Below are 22132 nucleotides of genomic sequence, written 5' to 3'. Positions count from 1 at the left end.
TGGGCATTCAAGTCGTGTGCCAGTCCAAGTGCACACTGCTACGCCACTGACCCCCCAACAAAAACAGCCAGGCACCAAGCCACAAGCCAAGTCAGTCCCTAGAGGCCCCTCCACTTGTGACTGCCAAGTGGATTTCACGTGACCCAAGCAGACACTTACCATCTCCCTTCTTCCTTCGTCCTTCTCCTGGAGTTTGAGGTGTGCAGATACCTGTAGGGGACAAGAGCAGCAGTGTGGATCAGAACAGACGGCCAGCAGCAAGACAACCTAACTCAGCGACGGCAGCCCCAGGGCCCCAGGGGCTGAGCTGCCGATGACAGAGGAAACCCACAGAGGTCCGGGCTCCCCACCTCCCTCGGCTTCACTAAGGAAGGTCCCGGAGAGCAGTGAGGCCTGGGATGCTTTCAGTCATTTCAGTGGATTCTCTGCTGGTCCCTGAGGGAAGTTAGATGTGGGCAACTGAGCGATGTGGACTCTCCAGGCTTTGGAGGCTTCAAGATCACTGTCAGGAATTTCACAAAGCCACCTGTGAAACCACTGATGGCTTGCCATTGTCCACAATGGGAGTATTTACACCACAGAAATTGGCAAGTGGTACATAAAAGGAGTTAATTGGGAAAGACCCTGATGCTGGGAAAGACTGAAGACAACAGAAGACGGGGGCGGCAGAGGATGAGATGGTTGGACGGAATTACCGACTCAATGGACATGAGTTTGGGCAAACTCCAGGAGATGGTGGAGGACAAGTAAGCCTGGCGTGCTGCAGTCCATGGGGTCGCAAAGAGTCGGACACAACTTAGTGACTGAACAACAACAACATACAGAGAGTCTAGTTTTGTTATTCCTGTTGTGTGGTTTGATATCCCACCTGCTAGCACACACGGGGCCCCTGACCCTGTCTGGCGAAGGCTTGAGTAGCCATCACCATGGCCAGCTTCCTGCTGATTGCTGGGACCTCGGGAAGCAAGGACTTCAGTCTCCTCCTCGGCACAGCACTGAGGTCAGAACCTGCCCACCTGGTGAGCCAGTGAGGCTGCCCAGTGGCCCCGCAAGAGACTGTGGTGCAGGGGTGAGGGGCTGAGAGGCTGAGCTCCCAGAATCAGGCTGGAGCAGCCACCAGCCATGTGACTCCGGGTGTCATGTCTCAGGCTGCCTGGAGGGTCAGAAGCAGTGCACAGAAGAGCACCACCAAGGGCTCGTGGCCAACACCATCCCCACGTGTGGGACAGGACCCTGCAGAGTACAAGGGTTCCTTTCTCATTGTGCACCAGTATGCTAAGTCGCCTCACCTGTGTCTGACTCTTTGTGACCCTATGGACTGTAGCCCGCCAGGCTCCTCTGTCCATGGGATTCTCCAGGCGAGAATACTGGAGTGGGTTCCCATTTCCTCCTTCAGGGGGTCTTCCCGACCCAGGGATCAAACCCAAGTGTCTTGGCAGGCAGGTTGTTTGCCACTAGCGCCACCTGGGAAGGCCATCCTTTCTCATTAACTGAGAATAACTCATTTACTCAGTTAATCATTTCTCATTAACTTCACAGTATTTATCAAAGGGATCATGAAGTTCTCACAATCAAAATGTAATTGATTTTAATTCTGAAAAATAAATGGATTTCCCAGCAGAACCTGGAGACAGGTTAGGGGGAAGACAGAGGTGACAACAGGAGGCGAAGGTCTCGTTTTCAAAAGAAAGCGGTGACAGAGCTAGAAATCGAAGTGGAGTTTCTCAAACAAGTAACCAGGGAATGAAGCTCTAGTGGCCCCAGATGAAGGTGAAGTGACAATGCGGGAATTCACAGGGTAAGTAGAAATCATGTATTTCCCAACCTCACCATCCTATTTGCAAACTCCTCCTGAGCAGCCCATGCCCCCATAAGAATAGCCACTTGGAGGCCAGAGGGGCTACATGGTCAGGCTGCTGGGCGCTTAGGGCTGCTGGGGCAGCAGGTTAGAAGGCAGACCACCTACCCAACACCTTCTCTGCTTCTCTCTGCTGAACTGAGGATCCCCTGGAATTGCCCTTCAGCCAAAATGCTGGGCATCCACCCTTCTGCGACCCCTCAGAGAGGAAGCCTGGCCCCGTGTATGTCAGGAGTGCAAGGCAAGACCTCTCTTGTGGAAATCCATGGTGAATGCTTGTCTACTGCCCGAGCACGAGGTAGACTAGCTGGGAAGGTCCCCAGTGTGCCAGGAGAGGCCTGGAGACCAGGCGCTGCCTTGCACCGCAGATGAGGAGATGGCAGAGAAGCAGGCAGCCCCATGGACCCATGCTCCATCATGGACAAGGGCTGCCCACCGACTTCCTGGCTGGGAGGCACCCTAGCAGCTTCCATAGCCCACAGCGGGTCAGTGTGGTCCCTGTCCACCTGGCACAGGGCTAGGTCATGGTCTGCTGAAAGAGTACAGACCATGCCAGGCCATCCTAGACCCTGCTGTACAAGATGCCCGGGCTAACCGCTAAACTCTCCAAGGCACCCTTTCTCGTGTGGTTGTATAGGATTACATGTCTGATGACCTTGCTGGACTATGTGTGTGCGGGCCTGAGACCCAGAGAGTGAGCAGCAAACACGTGTTTTATACCCACCTGGCAGGCAGGTGAGTCAGAGGGATGAGACCCTCAGGGCCCTAATCCAGGCACCAGACTGCCTGGAACTTTGGCCAAAGCCATAGAACACCAATGGGAAGAAAAGACCCTCGACTCGTGGGCCTGGGACTGAGGTCACCCTGGCAGTGGCCCCCACATCAGCCAGGCCAATCACCTTCTCAGAAACCTGGCCTCGATTTTGCCATCCGGGGTCTACAGGGCCTTGGGGGGCTGCCTTGGGTGAGTCCACACAGCACGTGGGGTCAGAACGCTGTGTGAAAGTGGGGTGCCTGTGCCACTCCACCTCATGCGGAGGGTGGGGGGGCAGATGCAGGGGAGGGCGGGGTTCAGGCGCCGCTCCGCCTCATGCAGGGGGTGGGGGGGGCCAGGTGTGGGGCTGCAGGCCCCAGGACACTCACCATCATGGCCTCTTGCACGGTCAGGTGCGGCAGCAGCAGGTCATCCTGCATGATGTAACAGGACACCTTCCGGAAGCAGCGCAGGTCCCGAGGGAGCCCGTTGATGAGGACCTCACCCTTCATGCCGGTCTCCCTGCAGGGTCACGAGAGGACGTGTCAGCCCGGCCCCTCCTGCACCGCCTCCCCCTCCTCCAAGGCTGAGGGAAGGGGGAGACCACAGCCCCTCCCAGCATCATCCAACTGGCCCAGGAGGGACACCAAGCTGGGCATGGCCGGGAAGCCCAGATCAACGCTCAGAGGAAGGAACCCCAAGAAGAGAAGGCCCAGTGTGGAAAGGGAGGGGAGAACAAGCGTGGGCCTCTCTGGGATCTCACGTTTGTTACAGGTGCCTACAGACCAAACCAATACATGGATGCTCCTACCTGTGGACATGAAGCCCCAGGCACGCCCCCGGCTTTGCAGGGTTATAAGATGAGCATATGAACAATCCTGTGTGTAGCCTTGGTTATATCAAATCCCCCAAAGGCCAAGACTCTGCAGCCCAGGGTGGGACCACTAGGTAGGTCAGAACCAGTTCCTGAGGGCAGCATGAATCTGATGCTGACTGGGAAGGACCAGCACAGGCTCCCCGGGCCCAGGTGGCTCAGAGAAGAGGAGGGGTCTGGGCCCTGGACCCACCAGACTGAGCAGATGGGGAGGTGTTCTCTCAGAGCACAGTGGAGGTGCGGCATCCTGGGTATGCGATGGAGACGGAGGGGCGTGGCCCCACCAGCCACACTCACACCCCCACTCAGACGCACTGGGCATCTCTACTGTCCAGTATGACTCTGGTGCATCATCGCAGCCCAGGGAGGTAGAGGGAGCCACAGGCATCCTGCTAGGATCCACCTTATCCAGTGCTGCCTCGCTGATGCCATGAAGAACAGAAACACAGAGAGTCTATGGAGACCAGTGAGGTTACACCTGCTCTCCAACTTCATCCAGCCCACTACTATGACCGTGGGCCCTGGGGTGGGTCCCTTCTTTCCTCCAAGGAATGGGTTGGATCAAATGACTTCCCAGGGAACTAGCCTGGGAGACCTGTCTCCAAGTTGCCGCACGTGGCTCCAGGATGGTGCTGGGCAGTCTGGGCAGGAGTGTGGGTGTGGGGTGAGCTGAAAAATGATTGTATTCACCAAACAGATGCTACTCCCCTGAGGCTTCCCAGAGCCTTAAAAAGTGATGGGGTGGCCCATCAAAGCCGTTGGCCCCTGGGGGACCACTGGCTGAGGGTCTGCTCACCTGTATCCAGCTAGGATGTTCATGAGTGTGGACTTTCCAGCCCCAGAAGGACCCATGATGGCCACCAGCTCTCCACTGTTGAACTTTCCAGAAATGCCCTTCAAAAGGGTCTTGTATCCTGTGAAAAAAGGATCACGTTCATTTCCAGCCATCCCAGGACATAGTGATTCTCCCCTCAGCACTATAGAGGCAAACACATTATTTTATGTAATTGCAGAACCAAGGCCAAAGGCAAGGTTTTTCACTCCACAGCATTTATAAAAATGCTGAGTTCTGGGCAAGAAAATGGACCTCCTGTCCTTTAGGCGCCTCTGCCTACTTCCTCAGTTGCATTTCATGGGTTATATTAGCGATAAGTACCAGTGGGTGTATAATGCTGTAGCATTTACAAAGCCCTTCCCTGGACATCACCTAGGGCAGCCATCCCTAGCCTTTTTGGAACCAGGGACCAGTTTGGTGGAGGACAATTTTTTTCACAAACTAGGGGGTAGGGGGTGATTTGGGGATGATTCAAGCTCATTACACTTATTGTTCACTTTATTGCTATTGATATTATTACATCAGCTCCACCTCAGATCATTAGGCGTTAGATCCTAGAGGTTGGGAGCCCCTGATCTTGGGTATGAGGAATCCATATGACTTATCTATTTAAAATCTTTATTGGTATAAATTATTTATATAGAACTTATCCACATTTGTAATTAAATGTTTCATATGCTAATAATTCATTACTAATTGAAAGTTTATCATTTTGCAGTTATACCACATTGCTTTGGACTTTCTGCCAAATCTCCATCAAAGAGCCTTGTGAAAGGACAAAAAAAGAATTACACATGCCAGACAGAGTCACGTTACTTCTTTTCAAGCAGATGGTTGAAGATCTTAAAAGATCCCACGTGCCGCAGTGGGACCTGACACAGTCAAATAAATAAATTTTGTTTTTTAAAAAGGAATCAAATAGAGGCAACTGGATTCATTGAAGATTCCTAATTCAGAGACACTTCTCAGTCCTTGAGAAACATTCCCAGGACATGCCCTTAAATGATCAGAATCGGGCAAACTCAGCATTCTGGTTCCCCACACAAAGCTGAAAGGGGCCTGATGAGAGGGCCTTTGGGGTACCTGATGAGCCCCTAGTCACTCCCCGGGCCCCAAACCCATGTTTACTCAAACCCCAGCTTGGGTCTAGGTCTCGGCATCTTCTCCCAGTGGCCTCTCTTCTTTCACAGATGGGAACCTCAATCCCCCACTTGTCACCAGGCGCCTCCCTGATTTGAGTGGGGAGTCAGTCCCTGAGGACTTTTTAATCAGGCTGAGAGAAGCAAAGGGTAGGAAGCTTGCAGCCTTGCGACTTGACTCATTATGGGGAATGGCGGTCACCAGGGAGGCCTGAGACAGTCATCCTGGGGGCAAGGGACCGAGTGGCAGATGGACAGGTTGGGGGGCACCTGGGAGAGCCGCTCAGGTCTGCAGGTGAGTCAGATTCTTGCCACTGGGACGTCAGTGATGGCAGGTGGACAGACACACAGCAGGGAAGCCAAAGAAGACAAAGGCGGGGGTCAAGGACCCTGATAGGTTACACCTGCCCAGCCGTGGGCACAGATAGAAGAGCTGGGGGACAGCAGGGAACCCCACCCCCCTGCCCCGGTGGGTAGAGCTCCAGAGTGGGCTCCATCCACATGGGAGGGAGCTCTGTGGAGGGGGATCCCAGGGGACTGGTGTGACATCATCGAGGGAATGCTAATGCCAGGCATCTGCTCATTACCAGTCTCCTGGGGGATGCAGGTGGCTTTGGGGTTACTCCAGTGCAAACCTTCCTTCAGCTCTGTGCTTCCCCGAGTTCAGAACCAGCCAACCCCCAGCTGGTCCCCTGGAAACCGGGGCTGCCTGTGGAGGTATGGGGTGGCTGAGTTGACCACCAGCCACTTGGAGGTCATGCACATTCTGGATCATGACACCTGAGGGCAGTCTTGTCATGTGGGGTCTGTGAGGCCCCTCCCCTCGGGCAGGGGCCATGGGAGCTGCTCTCTTTGGGACCCTTGAGGATGGGGTCCACACGAGGGCAGTGGATAATAGTAACACTTCCAGGGAGCTCACACAGGCTGTGATGCCCATGGCCAGGATGCCAGGAACAGACCCGAGTCTGGGAGCTGGGGGAAGCGTCAGCCTTTCAGGGGAAAAGGCAGACAAGACAGGGGTATAGACTGTGGTCTTGTCATTTACAGCCACCAGCTTGGAACTGGGGGTCTGACTGTGGACTCCGGGCTAAACCAACACACCTGGAGCCAAAGGAGTTATCTGCCTCCCAGCTCATTCCTGGGAGGGGCGTGGGCTCCCAAGGGGACGGGGAGGGACAGCGAGCGTGTGTGACATGACACAGAGCTGGCTGGCCAAGAAGTGTCCTTGTGTGTGGTCCACCCTCTCGGGCCCCGCGTTTGTATCAGAAACCTGCTTTTCTTTTAAAACGACAGACCTGTATTTGGGATTGAAGGTTTTGGAAGGGGACACTGGACTCAGAAGTCCAAGAAGCATCCACCTGCTCCAACCCTGGACCAACAGAGGCCAGGATGGGAGGACAGGGCGTGCTCTGCACTGGCTGAGGGCTGGGGAGCCAATGGGGGCACTCCTGTTAGAGTCGAGTGTGTGAGCGAGTTGGTGAACACAAATGCATCCCTGTGCTTAGTCACTCAGTTGTGCCTGACTCTTCGTGACCCAATGGACTGTAGCCTGCCAGGCTCCTCTGTCCATGGGATTCTCCAGGCAAGAACACTGGAGCAGGATGCCATTTCCTTCCCCAGGTGCATCCCTGTATTTATGTAACAAGCTCGTCCTTGACTGCAGAGTCTGGTGTCTGATCCCCATATAGAAACATGAAATTGAGATGCTCTACCCCACCCCGCTCCACCCCCCTGCCCTACTTCCCAGAGGAAGCTCTGCTCGGCCCAGCTTTTGGTACAATGGATAAACCGCCTCCTCCATGTCTAGAGGGCACTTGTTTACACAGGTGCTGATCCTGGGCTGCTCTTTGGATCGGGCCGGCGAGCACTCAGGGGACTGTAAGCACATAAACCTCCCAAGAGGAAGGGCCACCGAGGGCCCATCAGCCCCACACAGGGCATGCGTGCTCTGTCCTTAGAAGGTCCAGCCCCAAAGGCAGGTCAAAACCCAGACCTGGGATGACAGGAGAGACGGGGAGACAGAGAAAGAGACAAGACAGAGAGATGACAGTGCCTTGGGCCCACCCATCACAGGGAAGGAAACTGCTTAGACCCTGGGTTCAGTGGGGGAGCTTTGCTAGCATCCTCTCAGATGGGAAGGCCTGAAGCGAGAAGATGGGGACCAACAGTGGGAGTGTCCCTTGACCTCCAACTGCAGGAGCGCTGGAGCAAATGTGCTGCTGAGTGGGGGTGTGTGGCACTGTGGGGGCAGCAGATGGAAACCCATAGTTTCCAGCCAACCGGGGCCAGTCTGTCTCACAGCCCTGGATGCTTTACATCGTGGGGATGTGGAGGGGGTCTTCATGGGGAAAAGGACAAAAGTACAGTGTGATGTCTGGTTCTGGCTGAAAGCCTAGTCATGCCCCGGCAGTTAGAGGAAATACTATTGTTGGAAGGGTGGCTCGAGCAGGTGCCCAGGGCACGGGAGGACGGAGCATCTGCGGGAGAAGAGAAGCCCAATACGGAGGAGGACCAGATCTGACTGAGAATCCCCACAGCCCCACAGGCCCGAGGGCACCCAAGGGTCATCTTGCCTGGCTTGTCTTTGGTGTTCAAGAGCAGTCGGTGAGAAGCAAGATTCATTTTCCAGAGTTTTGCTTTACAAATGCCCTTGCTAAGCATGCTGTGTTTTGTAAGGAGAGCTTAAGACACACCGTAGCATTTCAAATGATCCCGTGGCTCCACTAAACTCAGAACTGGTTGACAGACCCTGTGCCCTGCCCAGCAGGTATTAGGAAGGAAAACCATGAGCGTAAACCCGTAAAGGCTTTCTCCATAAACCCCGCTGAGGTCATGAAAATGAAGCCAACTGGAGGTGACTTTTCTATGATCTAATCCTTTCTCCAAAATCACTGTGGATGGTGACTGCAGCCGTGAAACTAAAAGACACTTGCTCCTTGGAAGAAAAGCTATGACAAACCTAGACAGCATATTCAAAAGCAGAGACATCACTTTGCTGACAAAGGTCTGTGTAGCCAAAGTTATGGTTTTTCCAGTAGTCAGGTAGTGAAATTTGGATCATAAAGAAGGCTGGACAGTGAAGAATTGATGCTTTTGAATTGTGGTGATGGAGAAGACTCTTGAGAGTCCCTTGAACTGCAAGGAGATCAAACCAGTTAATCCTAAAAGAAATCAACCCTGAATATTCATTGGAAGGACTGATGCTGAAGCTGAAGCTCCAACACTTTGGCCACTTGATGCAGAGTCAAGTGATTGGAAAAGACTGTGATGCTGGGAAAGACTGAAGGCAAAAGGAGAAGGGGACAGAGGATGAGATGGTGGGACAGCATCTCCCACTCAGTGGACATGAATCTGAGCAAACTCCAGGAGACAGTGAAGGGCAGGGAAGCCTGGCAAGCTGCAGTCTATGGAGTCACAAAGAGTAGGAGCAACTGAACAACAAAAACAAATCCTTTCTGAGGGGAACTGAGATATGTTCAGAACATCCACAGTCCATTCAGCACCTGCCTGGTGGGGCTGTATTCATCTATAAAAAGCGGAGATAAAGATGCTTGCTAACAGTTTGCATGAAGCAAAAACTGAAGGCTCTCAGTTATGCCTGCAGTGAGTTACTCTTACACCGTCAGCAATTCAGAAAGAGCCTGTCCGGACATTCTGCATTTGGGGAATGAAGGACACTCTGAGCAGGCTACTTCTAAAGACAGTGCCCACCCGCCAGCCACAAACCGAATGCCCAAGGGGAGCCTGAAATCTGATACCTGCCCCCCAATGCACCCCTCCTTTTGCCTCCTGACCCCTCAGCTTCAGGAAGACATAAGCAGAGCCATCTTCTGAAGCACCAAGTCCTGCGTGTGCAATGGTGCCTGGCGTGTAGTGGTCCCTGAGAAAGTGTCTATGACATTAATAATCAGAAGGTGAGCTCTTTGCACAGGTGAGCTCAGAGTGATGGCCAGTACCTCAGGCACAGCCATGCGGATGTCACTTCTTTCCAAGCCACCCTCCGACATGACCAGACCCCTCTGGAGAGTGCTGGGCTAGCAGGATATGGCCAGGAGCTTGTGGAGGACCAGTAGCCTGGATGGTCTCCAAGATCAACTCACCAAGTGGGCACTGCCTTATGGACGGGCCACTGTTGCCTCCGTGTCACAGCCCTCTGTGTCACACACCCAGTCGTCTATAAACTCTTACGTAAGAGCAGTCAAACCGTGCATGTTATGTCACTTCCGAGGAATCCCTTTTGATCCAAATTTTACCGAAATAAAGAAAGTGTGTGTGTGTGTGTGTGTGTGTGTGTGTGTGTTAGTCACTCAGTCGTGTTGGACTCTTTGTGACTCCATGGACTGCAGCCTACCAGGCTCCTCTGTCCATGGAATTCTCCAGGCGGGAATACTGGAGTTGGTTGCCATTCCCTTCTCCAGGGGATCTTCCCGACCCAGGGATCAAACTTGGGTTTCCTACATTGAAGGTGGATTCTTTACCCTCTGAGCCACCAGGTAAACCCAACATAGAGAATACACAGAGAACAGTGAACACATCGGTAGTGTACGCATGGCTCCGTATACTTTCCGCAGACAGAACCACCCAAGGGACAAGCCCTGAGATCACGAAAAGGGATCCACAGAGCTTCTGGAGGGTCCTCAGGCCCCCTGCCATCACTTCAGTGTGGGAATTGCTTTTGAATCTTAAGTAGAACCCCTGGGCTGTTGAATTTTAATCAGGGAAACACATCTTTCCCAAATAGAGGGAAAAACCAGTAATTTCCTCCCTTGGAAATGCAGACAGCTCTCCTTTGCTATGGAAAAATTAAGAAACACCCCTTAGACCTTAGATGGGAAATTGCTCCTTTGTCCCCGCCCCTCCACCCCACATGGCGAGTGCCTGTTTGAAGGCCTGTGACCCCAGCCTGGCAGTGGGCTACCCCTCCCCCCACTTGGCCAGACAGCCAGCCCCTGGGATGAGCTAACTCTTGTCCAGAATGCACTTCAGGAAGTGAAGTGAAAGTCGCTCAGTCGTGACCAACTCTTTGCGACTCCATGGACTGATGAAATTCTCCAGGTAAGATCACTGGAGTGGGTAGCCTTTCCCTTCTCCAAGGGATTGCCCCAACCCAGGGATCAAATCCAGGTCTCCCACATTGTGGGCAGATTCTTTACCAACTGAACCACAAGGGAAGCTCCAAGTCAGGACAGCAGGGAGAAGCAGCGACTGACTGCTATTACATTCTCTATGTCAGCTAACAGTGCTTTAAAGAGGAAAGGTGCTTATCAACACCTCCGAGGTTCTGTAAGGCTGGATGGGTCCCGGCATGGATTTTTTCACTCTAGAAACCTGCCCCTGAAGGAGGGGTTGGGAGCAGCCCCCAACCCCTCGGGAAGCATCAGCTCTAGGAGCCCTCATTTGGGTCAGTACGGGCCAGCTCTGCGGTGTCTCCGTCTTCATGCCCCACAGCAGGCTGAGTCCCGGGCGCCTCTCCATATAGTGCAGAAGAGAAGCCAGGGCTCAGAGAGGGTTCATGACCTGCCTGAGGCCACACAGTGGCTGAGCAGAGAACCCAACATTCCAACCACTTCTCTGCCCAACCCCAGAGTGGCCAAGAACCTCTGCCAGTCCAGGGAAGTGCAGCTGGGGGTTTCGGGCAGCCAGCTGCCCCCTCCCCACCCTCCCTCCACATGCAGGCTTGCTCCCAATGAATCCCAAGCACGTGTGTGCTAAGTCGCTTCAGTTGTGTCCGACTCTTTGCAACCCCATGGACTGCAGCCTGTCAGGATCCCCTGTCCATGGGATTTTCCAAGGTAGAATACTGTAGTGGATTGCCATTTCCTTCTCCAGGGGATCTTCCCGACCCAGGGATTGAACTCACATCTCTTGTGTCTCCTGCATTAACAGGCGATTTCTTTACCACTAGCACCACCTGGGAAGCCCTAACGAATCCCCAAGGTCAGCTCGATTCGGGAATGCGCATTCAGTCTGCCGTTGCATGAAACATTTAACAAAGGATGGGAATAAACACACACCTTCCCGCCTCAAACACGAGATGCCCTTGGTCAGCAGAGGCCACGTGTGCCACCCGGGTACTAACAGCCTCTCCCAGTGTTGATGCAGGAAGATGCTATGGGAGCCAGGCCCCCAGCCCTTCTGTGCCTCCAAAGAGCTCCCAACTTGTCCAATCACCTCTCATCCTTCAAATTCTTTTTCACTTTGTGAAACGTTCTTGAGTTTTGTTTTGCTTTGTTTTTTAAATAAAGAAAACCAAAAGTTCTTGCCAGGACTGTGGGAAGCCTCTTTGGTCTGGGGGGAACTCACGCCCTGCTTCTGAAAGGACCTCTCGCTAGGGCTAGGAGCGGGGTCTGTCCTCCGACCCAAGTGGATGCTTCCAGCCCCTCCTTGTCATAAAACCCTCTGCTGGGGAAGAGCAACACACAGACTGGTGTAGACGGTCTGGAGCAGTAGTGTTGCCGGTACATCGGGGTCTGCCACCCCTCAACCCCATCAGGCCCCCGACCCTGTTACCTGCAGAAAATGACAAGCGGCTTGTCCTTCATCTCCAGCTCCAGGGGCCTGCTCACTCAAGTTTCATTTAACAAGCTTCAGACTTTTTAACAAGGGCTGGCTTTTCTAGGGAGATCCCAAGGTCAGTCAGTCTGTTTCCAAGCTCACCGCACAGAGGTCTGTGGTGTGTGGCAGGGCTGGAGTAGACAGTGGGTATCCTCCCAGGTGGGCTGGCTGGAAGTCCAAGGCCACAGCAGCAGCTCAGCACTCAGACCCCTCCAGGGGGTGAGGGTGCCGTAAAAACACTGTGCTCAAACCACAGGGCCCACAGCTAGCATGTATGTCAAGCTTGTGGGAGTGACTGGGCCACACAGAATAGCCTCCTCTGAGTCTCAGCAAAGAGGTGAGTCTCGGATCTCCCTGGTGGTCCAGTGGTTGGGAATCTGACTGTCAATGCAGAAGAGCGTGGGTTCGATCCCTGGTAGTATCCTGGGAAGTACCACATGTCATGGGACAACTAAGCCTGTGTGCCATAATTACTGAAGTCTGCACAACCTAGAGCCCATGCTCCACCACAAGAGAAGCCACTGCAATGAGAAGGTCACGCATCAAACTAGGGAACATCTGCATTCGGCAATGAAGACCCACCGCAGCCATAAATAAATAAATATCTTAGGGGGAAAGAAAAAAGGTGAGTCTCATCACAGAGAAGGGTCCTTGATGGACAGAGAGATGCTTCCTGCAGGAGAGGAATAGAACTGCCAATATTCCCTTCCACACCCCAACCCAGTCCCCTCTCAACTGCCCCCAGGGTCCCCACACTCATCAGCCAGGCTCCAGGACACTGCGGTCTGTATCCTCACTGGGAGACCTCCTCTCACACAGGAATGATAAGGCACAGACCCAACCCCTCTAACCCAACTCCCATCTCCACACATCCAAGAGGTCAGTTTTCCAAATAAGTTTTCCCAGACCACTGTCATCACTGACCATCTGACCACCAGGGACATCTGAAACCCCTACAGATGCCTCCTCGTCGAGTCCATCTGAAGCTACAAAGAGGCCCCTGAGCTAGCGAGGTGGGTGGGGGTGCCTTGCGCCATCTGAACACGGCTGTTGGGGATTCCATGTAGAAAGGGAGGCAGGAGGACACTGGCAAGGAGCCAGCAGCTCACATGGAAATGAGGGCCGGGGGCCTTCGAGCAAGTCCCCATTTCTGGGCTGTCTTTCTATTTGTTCTTTCTGCTAATGGATATTTTCCCACCATCAGCTCCTCGGCTCCTTGGCAGAGCGGGGGTGGGGGCACAGGTAGGGTGGGCACAGAAACTGATCACCTGTCCTGCCCCTTGCTGTCACCTCTGACACCACCAGTTGGCAGGAGGAGGTTCGGATCCAGGTCTTTAATCGCCGGGACTCCACATGTGCATCTCCACGTACCCCCTGCCCCCGGGAAAACAACAAGCTCTTGGATATTTCGGGCAGCTCTTTTTAATGCTCACAACTCGAAAAGGACCACAGCAAAATCATTCAGAGGGAACATGAGGAAGGGCGAATAGGGACTTGCAGCACCTCCTGGTTTCAGAACAGTTCATGTGTCACCTAGAGGCAAGACCCTGGCTTGTCAAGTGCTGACAACTCACATCTCAGGCCCTTTGGGAGGAGTCCGGTCCCAGCTCAGCCACCATCGAGCTATGGGATTTGGGCCAGCTCCCAGAAACGCCCTCCGCCCAGTCTCTGGATCCCACCTTGGGGTAGAGGTTAAGCGTCCACTCTAAACATGAGTGGCCAGGTCACCAGCTTTACCCGAGAGGTGACACAGGGTCCTCACCTTCCTCCACGGGCTCATCCAGGAAACCCTGATCCTTTGCCCTTCCTGCCCTGTGAGCCCTGACATGACTGGTGTTAACAGAATAACACACCCAGATACCATGACCCTCATGTAGTGGGACTGACTGCATGGAGGGAAGCTCCTCTGGAGGCCATGACTGGGGGCACCAAACGCAGGCACAATTGCCCGATGGATGCAGAGACATGGTTCCAGCAATCTTGCCAGTCCACAAGATGAGTGATGTTAGGAGAGCAAGGGGCTTCTCTAATATCTCAGTTGGTAAAGAATCCGCCTGCAATGCAGGAGACCCTGGTTCGATTCCTGGGTCGGGAAGATCCACTGGAGAAGGGATAGCCTATCTCCTCCAGTATTCTTGGGGTTCCCTTATGGCTCAGCTGGGAAAGAATCTGCCTGTAATGTGGGAAACCTGGGTTCAATTCCTGGGTTGGGAAGGTCCCCTGAAGAAGGGAAAGGCTACCCATTCTAGTATTCTTGCCTGGAGAATTCCATGGACTGTATAGTCCATGGGGTTGCAAAGAGTTGGACACGACTGAGCAACTTACACTTTCACTTTAGGAGAGCAAACAATGGCTGACTCCTCAAAAGCCACACCAGCTTGGGTCACCTCCATTGTTCCCCAGGCCAACATGACGCCCCCACCAGGGAGGCCCCTAGGAAGTGCTCCTTGAATGACTGGTCAGATGGCGGTGATGACAGGGCTCAAACCCTGCAGACTAGGTGTTGGCAACTCATCTCTTTAAGGGCTAGATCATCAATATTTTAGGCTCTGCAGGACACACAGCCTGACACACCACTCAGCTCTGTGGTCTTACCACAAAAGCAGCCAGATGAAATGAATGGATGTGACAACATTCGGATGAAGCTCTACTTACAGAACCAGGAGGTGGGGGGAGGGGTTTGGTCCCCAGGCCATTGTTGCCAGTCCTGCCCTAGGACCCTGGAGTACCAGCCATGCCACTTCTGGCCTCATCATCCCTCTAGGAAGTTGGAGGAAGGCCAGGTAAGGAGGGGGCACAGTTCTGAGGGAGATCAGGAGAGCCGGGGTATGCCTGGGAGGAAGGCATGCACTCTACACCCAGAAGCGAGGAAGAGCACTGCCCCGAACCGCAAGTTGCTCTGGAGGGCATGGGTCTCCAGAATTCTAGAATGAACGAGGCTAGCTCAGCCAGCACGAAGGGTGACAGCCTGCGAGTATGCCAGGTGCTAGGAAGGCTTTGGGCTGGCTCTTCTCCCATTCCTCCCAGACTTCCCACCATGCTGCCCCTGTCAGGAGTACCACCAGAGCCACAGCTTCGAGGGCCACCTGCAGGCCCCTCATCAGAAGCCCTGAGTGCAGGCACTAGCAGCTGCCTTAATCCCATGACCCTTCTTTGATAGGACGTCCCAGCCCATGTCTCCAAAGTGCACCAGGAATAGCAATGTCACCCACAAGTTGACACGTGCCATCTGTCTTTACAAGGGTCAAATCAGGAGCTGCTACAACTGCTGACCATCAGCACCCACCAAAGGAGTTCAGGGTGGAGATCAGGAACGCAGCATCAGTGCTCTGGGAAAAACTGGCAGAACAGGTCTTCACATAGTTAGATATTTTCAGGACAAGATTTTTTTGAGCCCAATTCTTTTATCTCCTTGTATCTAGAAAAATGCTAAAATCCTTTCTGGTGACAACTGTTCCCCATGACTAGCAGAAACCTTCTGCCAAAAATACATGGTCAACTGCATATACTCACCTTTCACCAAAATTACATACATACTGACCTCCTCCCCTGACTCTTTGGAGCAATTTCTCAGAGCTGCCTGAGACGCTGTCTCCCAGGCTATAGTCCTCATTTTTCCCCAAATAAAACTTAACTCATAATTGTCACATTGCGCTTTGTTTTTCCAGTTAACAGCAGAACCATGTTTAGAGCAATCCCCAACTGCAAGCCCCAGAGTAGTTTTCACGCCCAGATCTTGGAGACTCGGGGTGAGGAGAACTCTGGAGGGAGGGAGGGGTGGGTGGGTGGGTGGAGGGAGGGGTGGTGGGATTCACACTCTGCCTCATTGTGGAGGTAGAATCATAATCTCCATGGATGTCCACATCCTAGCCCTTGGCATCTGTATGTTGTCTTTGCAGATGGGATTAAATGAAGAATATTTAGATTGAGAGATTATTCTGGATTACCCAGGTGGGGGGCTGGGTGTGATGGTCCAAAATCATCACAAGGGTCTTTACGAGGGAAACAAGGAGGCAGGAGAGTCAGAGGCAGGGGCAGGAGCTATGAAGATAGATGCGTAGAAAAAGAAATTTGAAGATGCTACTCTGTTGACTTTGAAGGTGGAGGAAGAGGCCATGGGACTAGGAACCAAGGTGTCTCCAGAGCAAGATAAGGAAGGAAAGGATTCTTCCCTGAAGCCTTCAGAAGGAAAGAAGGAACACAGCCCTGCTAACATTTTAATTTTAGATTCCGACCTTTGGAATTTTCAGGTAGCAAATTTGTGAGGTTTTTTAAAAAAAGTTTTAAATAATGTTTTTGACTGAACTGAAGGGCCTGTGGGGATCTTAGTTCCTCAGCCAGGAACTGGATCCTTACCCCCTCCAGGGAAAGTGTGGAATCCTAATCTCTGAACCTCCAGGGAAGACCCACAGATTTGTATGTTTTTAAGCCACCGAGTTTGTAGTCATTTCCATCAGCCATGGGAAATGAACACGCCCACCCTCACACTGCCCACACCAGCAGCATCCCTGCCAGACCCAGGGGACCACTTCCCTCTGAAGATAAATCCTACATGAACATTATGGAGAAGCTACACTTCTCAGCCGGCAGACATTCACAAGAGGCAGTGTCCTGAGAAGGAATATTCTGGAAGTGATGAGAGCTGCTGTCTTTCAGCTTTCCCAGGGGTCCTTCTCCAGTCCACGGTCCTTCTCAGACTCTCCTGTGCAGCCCACGTGGGCATGAAGCCTGGTTACATCATCTCCAGTACAGGTTCTTTCATGATGAGGTTAAAGGAGCTGATTACATGCCGTGCAATTACATACAGAAAGAAAGATAATCGGCCTTGGAGCCTCCCGTAGGGACCTCTGGAAACCAGGGAGCACGGTGGTAGGAGGAAACCTGGGCCTCACATCTGGCTGTGCTCATGGCTAAAGAGTGGCCATGCACAGGTTTCCCACCATCTTGGCCTCAGTTTCCCATGAGGAAAGAAAAACTTAGACTTCTCCAACTGAGTCACGTGGGGCTCTCTTGCTGAACCAAATGTCAGCTGAGGTTAAGGGGCAGGCTCCTACCAAAACAACCAAAGGTCCTGACATAAGGGCCAGAGACACAGAATTCCATCTGCAGACACAATGCTCACAGCAAACACTGATGTTGAGGTCACCAGCCTGCAGAGCCTAGCCCAGAATCTTGTCTCAATCTGAAGCAGGTCTTTCACTTCAAAGAGATGTTTTTCCGTTGGTTCTGAACACTGACAACTAAAAAGAAACAAGGGAGCCCAAGCAGATTATAAAGGCAATAAACCTAGATCATTATTTTCAAATGGATGTGTGCCTTCGATTATTTTTTAACGGTAAAATTTTGCACAGCAGACTCACAGAATCGTCAAGTGAAACATTTTTTAGGTCTGCCAGACAAAACTTGCCTAACCCCAGGGCATTGCCTCATGCCACAGACACCAGTGATCCCCCACTGCCCAGAACTGAGCTCGCTGACTGCATATTTTCTCTGCTGAGAGGCAGAGACATAGGCAGACACTCCTACTCAATGGATGAAAATAAACGTCAATATCACGGGATGTGAAAATTACAGCAATCAAAGGACTGTCTGATCTGGTGAGCATGGAATCCTTCTGGATCCTTCTCCATGCTTGGGAACCAGGAAGGGGAAATGGGATGAATGATGGGAGAGGGAAGTGGGGTGGGGGGAGACCCAGAGAAGGCATGTGTGGGCTAGAGGGGCTGCCTCGGTGGCTCAGGAGAGGACAAGTTGTGTTCTGATTGGTCAGTCACCTCTGGAAGCGAGTGTAAACGTTCCCTGTGCTTGCCAGTGTTATCCAGTGTGCCTGACTGTGGGGAGCAATTCAGCCCATAGCACAAGCTCCTTCATCTTCGAAATCTCCTTTGCTGGGGTGATGACTTCACTCACTCCTGCTGTGCAGGGAGGCACCTGTGGACTGCAGGCATTTCAGTGGTCAGTTCAATCATACCCTTAAGTGTGTGAAATTCCTCTTGACCACAGATTGAAACACATGCCAGTTTCTGAAGTGTTCAATCCAGTGTGGGAGGCAGTGAGCGCAGTGGGCAGGTGGCCCGAGTGAGATGTCTGTCGGAGTCTGGACGCCCCTGCATTGTCTTTCTCAGGGTCACTATCTTGTCCTCACACTGCCTTGACATAAGCTTTGGGATGAGGCTGCCTAGAGGAGCAGGATGGATGGAGGGTCCCAGCTCATCCATCCCCAGCATCCAGCAAATACTAGCACATGTCCTGCTAACTCTGCATATCTCTTCACCAGCCCTGTGTCTCTTTAATGATAACTCCATAAACACCAAGGAATAAGTCAGACCAGATGCTGACTGGAAAATACTTCTGCAGAGCCGCCAGCCCCATGGTCCCAAATATCACTGGCATGTGGGGTCTTCCTGGAGCTTTGAAAGCTATTCTGATGGAGTCAGTCTGGCCCCAGTGGCTCCTCCACCACCTTGGAGTTTGCTGTGTGACCAGGACAAGTTGTTTCAGCTTCCAAGACCCATTTTCTCACCTTGATCTTCAAGGTGTTTGTGAAGACAGAACGAGATCATGTGCTTGAAGGGCATCCAGAGGAGGTAGGGGTGCCCTTCCAGCAGGTAGGGGCTGGAAGATGTGGTGGAGCTGCAGCTGCAACAGGCCCAAAATGCGCCTGGTGAACCTCAAGCCACCTGACAGCGACCTTGCCACCTAGAGAGGGACAGCTGGGCCACCATCCTCATTCACGTGGACTGAGGACCCTGTGTGCATCCTGGTGCATCTGCAGGGAAGGGGCACCCAAAAGAGCATCCACCCCAGGGTTAACATTCTGGATCTGGTTGCTCAAGCCTGTGATCATTTTCAATGAGCCAGAGCCCATTCCTGGAATGCTCCAGAAAGCCTCTAAAGGCTGCTAGGTACAGAGCCCAGTCAGCCCCTGTGAAGAGGAACCTTGACCCCAGCCTCCCTGGGAGCAGGCCTGCCTCTGTTTACACTGTGAGAACTGCTGATTCTCAGTGGGTCAGGGTCCCGGACAACACTGCTGGCACACTGCAGTGATATCATTTCCTGTTGCCAGGCTCTATGGGTCATCTGGAATCACAGCCCCCTGGAGCCAGGACTCCTGGGCTGGGTGCTCAGAGCAGCTGTGATGTCAAGAGAACAATGTGCTATGCACCTCCAACATGTACACACATACACACCATGCACACACACGCACATACCATGTGCACACACACACATGTACATGCATATACCATGGACACACACAGTGTGCACCACTGTGTGCACACACACTATATACATGCATATACCATGTACACAGGGCACAGAAATCGTGTACACACACATGTACACACATCATGTGCACACACCACGTAAAACACACATACACACATCCCATGTACACACATGTACACATCCCATGTATACACATGTGTACACACACCATATATATACACATACCACATGTATATACACTATATCATGTACTATACACTATACCATGTATATATACACATCATATACACACACACCATTCACACACACAGCATGTACACACCCCATGTACATACACTGTATACACACACATACCATGTATACACACACACCATTACACACACACCCCATGTACATACACCTGTGTACACACACCATGTACTCACACATACACCATGTACACACACATACCATATGTACACACACACCAAGTACACACACACCATGTACACACTGTGCGCATGCACACTATATACACACATATACCATGTATACACACAGTGTGTGTACACACACTATGTACACACACACATACCATACATACACACACCGTGTACACACACTCCCATGTTCCACAGTTGGTCAGTACAGAAGCCCACTGGCAGAGGAGCCCCTGCCCCAGTGCAGACGGCGGCCGTCACACCTGCCTGTCAGGCACAAAGCAGTTCTCCATCACTGCAGTATTTTTATCCTTCTAAAAGCAGAACTGATCTTTTTCACAAGCTTCTAAACCTGCTAGAACATTGAAGAAAAAAAAATCCTTCTGATGACTTAAGTTATGCCAAAAGCACTGATAAGGGTGCCAAATAAGCTCCAAGTGTCACATCAACCTCAGACTGAAATCAACAAGCAGAACCATTTCTACACCCACGGTCATGACTTTCCTCTAGATGCCAACGTTGACAAGAGGAGCCCAGCTACACCCCTCCCCACCTCCCCTGCTCCCCTTTCCTTCCCCTTCAGTCTGGTCTTGGGGTTCAAAGGGACTCATGATGAGAACAGACTGCTTTGTTCTCCAGACCCTTTTCCTCCCTCTTTGAGAGTATGCTCAAGGCAAAAAGTACAAGGTCCGTTTTCCCAGACACCGATGACATTTCCTCCTTAACCCTGCCTGCTTCTTACCCTAATGCCCAAGGGCTAGCTCATCAGTGTCTCACTTTTCCTTCAGTTCAGTTGCTCAGTCATGTCTGACTCCTTGTGACACCATGAGCTGCAGCACACCAGGCTTCCCTGCCCATCACCAACTCCCGGAGCTTGCTCAAACTCATGTCCACTGAGTCAGTGATGCCATCCAACCATCTCATCCCCTGTCACCCCCTTCTCCTCCTGCCTTCAATCTTTTCCAGCATCAGGGTCTTTTCCAATGAGTCAGTTCTTTGCATCAGGTGGCCAAAGTATTGGAGCTTTAGCTTCAGCATCAGTCCTTCCAGTGAATATTCAGGACTGATTTCCTTTTTAAGTACTTTTCCATATTAAGGGGCAAAGCTACACCCACCACTCAAACCTCTTCTTGTTTTTTGCATCTGAAGTAAAAGGGGACTTTTTTTGCCCACAACAGGAACCAGGAACCAGGCCCGGGAAACTGGACCTAAAAATGTCCAAATGGACCTAACCACATGTGAGAGTTTCTGAGTCTGGGGGAAGGGACTACTTGTAAAATGAGGACATTACTGTTCATTCCCGAACTGTGTAAACAGCACATCTTCATCTGCCACCCTCAGTGGGTGTCGTGACAGGAAGTCCATTCTGCCTTCGGAACAGCTGCTCGAATTGTCAGGTTGTGAACACTGACCCCTGGGCTTTAAGCAGGTGCTCAACCCTGGAAGTCAACTGGGCAACAGACAAGGCGGCAAGTTTTCTGGATGGTTTCCCCAGGGCATGACTTTAAGAGGCTTAAAATGGTCCCCTGACCACAGCTCAGCAATGCTTTTCATCCTTGTTTCCTCAGAACCTCTCCCTGCATCACCATCCTAATCTCCCTCCTGTTTCGGGGTCCCTGTCATTCTGCCTGCCCCGGCCTCCCAGCATCCCAATGCCCCAAACCTCAGCAGAAGCGTCCCCTCACCCTCCTGTCTGCATGGGTTCTGAATTTTGGTGGGCGATTATCACGTCAGTAAGTATGCAAAACGCTGCTCTGTGTCCACAAGCATCCCAAAGAGCTGCCCATAGCTTCCTCTCACTCCCAACTGCACAACAAGGTTGGGAAATCCACCAACTTAAAAGGCACCCCCACAACACAGGGCTCTTTGCCTGTCCTTCAAAGCCCAGCCACTCGGCAGATAGTGACAAGTCAGGGGCCACTCGACAGAGTCACTGAAATGCAGTATCCTGTTCCTGTTCCCCAGAGAAAAGTCACAGCACCAAGGGTGGTGCCCAGCTGCTGCCACGCGGGCTCCTGGCTTGGGGACAGTGGGGCATTGACTGCACCTGCCCCGTGGGTCCCATCAGATGGAAGTCTCTCTCCTTACTGTGGATGGCCGGCGGTGGGGGCGGGGAGGCCGGGGCTCTTCAGTGGGGCCGGGGCTCGTGTAGTGAACTGTGTCCCAGGCCTTCCTGAGCTGAGTCCGCATAGTTCTGGCTTACTCTCCACCCTCCAAGGGGGCTGGGTTGCTCTCCCCACATGGGCACCTGCACATCCCTGCTCTGGTCTTATGACCTGCTCTGAGCACCTGCCCTGGCAGACACTGGGGTCTTGGCTCCTCACCCATGGAGTGAGTGGCTGACAGGCCCTCACCCACCCTTGAACCTCCTGCTGGAGCAGCCCTTGATTCAGGGCAGAGTAGGCGCACTCCCTGGGGACGAGCTGCCCCAGGCTGGGATCTAGGTTTAGAAGCATCCTCTGCTGCTTCTC

At 52.6% G+C, this 22132-nt stretch overlaps 1 protein-coding gene across 2 annotated transcripts in view; it reads right to left on the bottom strand.

Annotated features, from left to right (window-relative positions):
• ABCG1 (ATP binding cassette subfamily G member 1) overlaps window positions 1-22132 on the bottom strand; it is a 66304-nt gene that overhangs the window by 17882 nt on the left and 26290 nt on the right. For both annotated transcript variants that reach the window (XM_052644752.1, XM_052644822.1), the window contains exons 3-5: window positions 4283-4400; window positions 3002-3134; window positions 160-210 (exon numbers count right to left, since the gene is read on the bottom strand). In XM_052644752.1, the coding sequence (XP_052500712.1) occupies window positions 160-210; window positions 3002-3134; window positions 4283-4400 (302 nt within the window). The remainder of the gene's footprint in view (window positions 1-159; window positions 211-3001; window positions 3135-4282; window positions 4401-22132) is intronic.

Source organism: Budorcas taxicolor, chromosome 1, assembly GCF_023091745.1.
Source record: "Budorcas taxicolor isolate Tak-1 chromosome 1, Takin1.1, whole genome shotgun sequence".
Taxonomy (NCBI): Eukaryota; Metazoa; Chordata; class Mammalia; order Artiodactyla; family Bovidae; genus Budorcas; species Budorcas taxicolor.
Note: the sequence above shows the minus strand (reverse complement) of the source record. Positions and strands in the feature narration are given on the sequence as shown.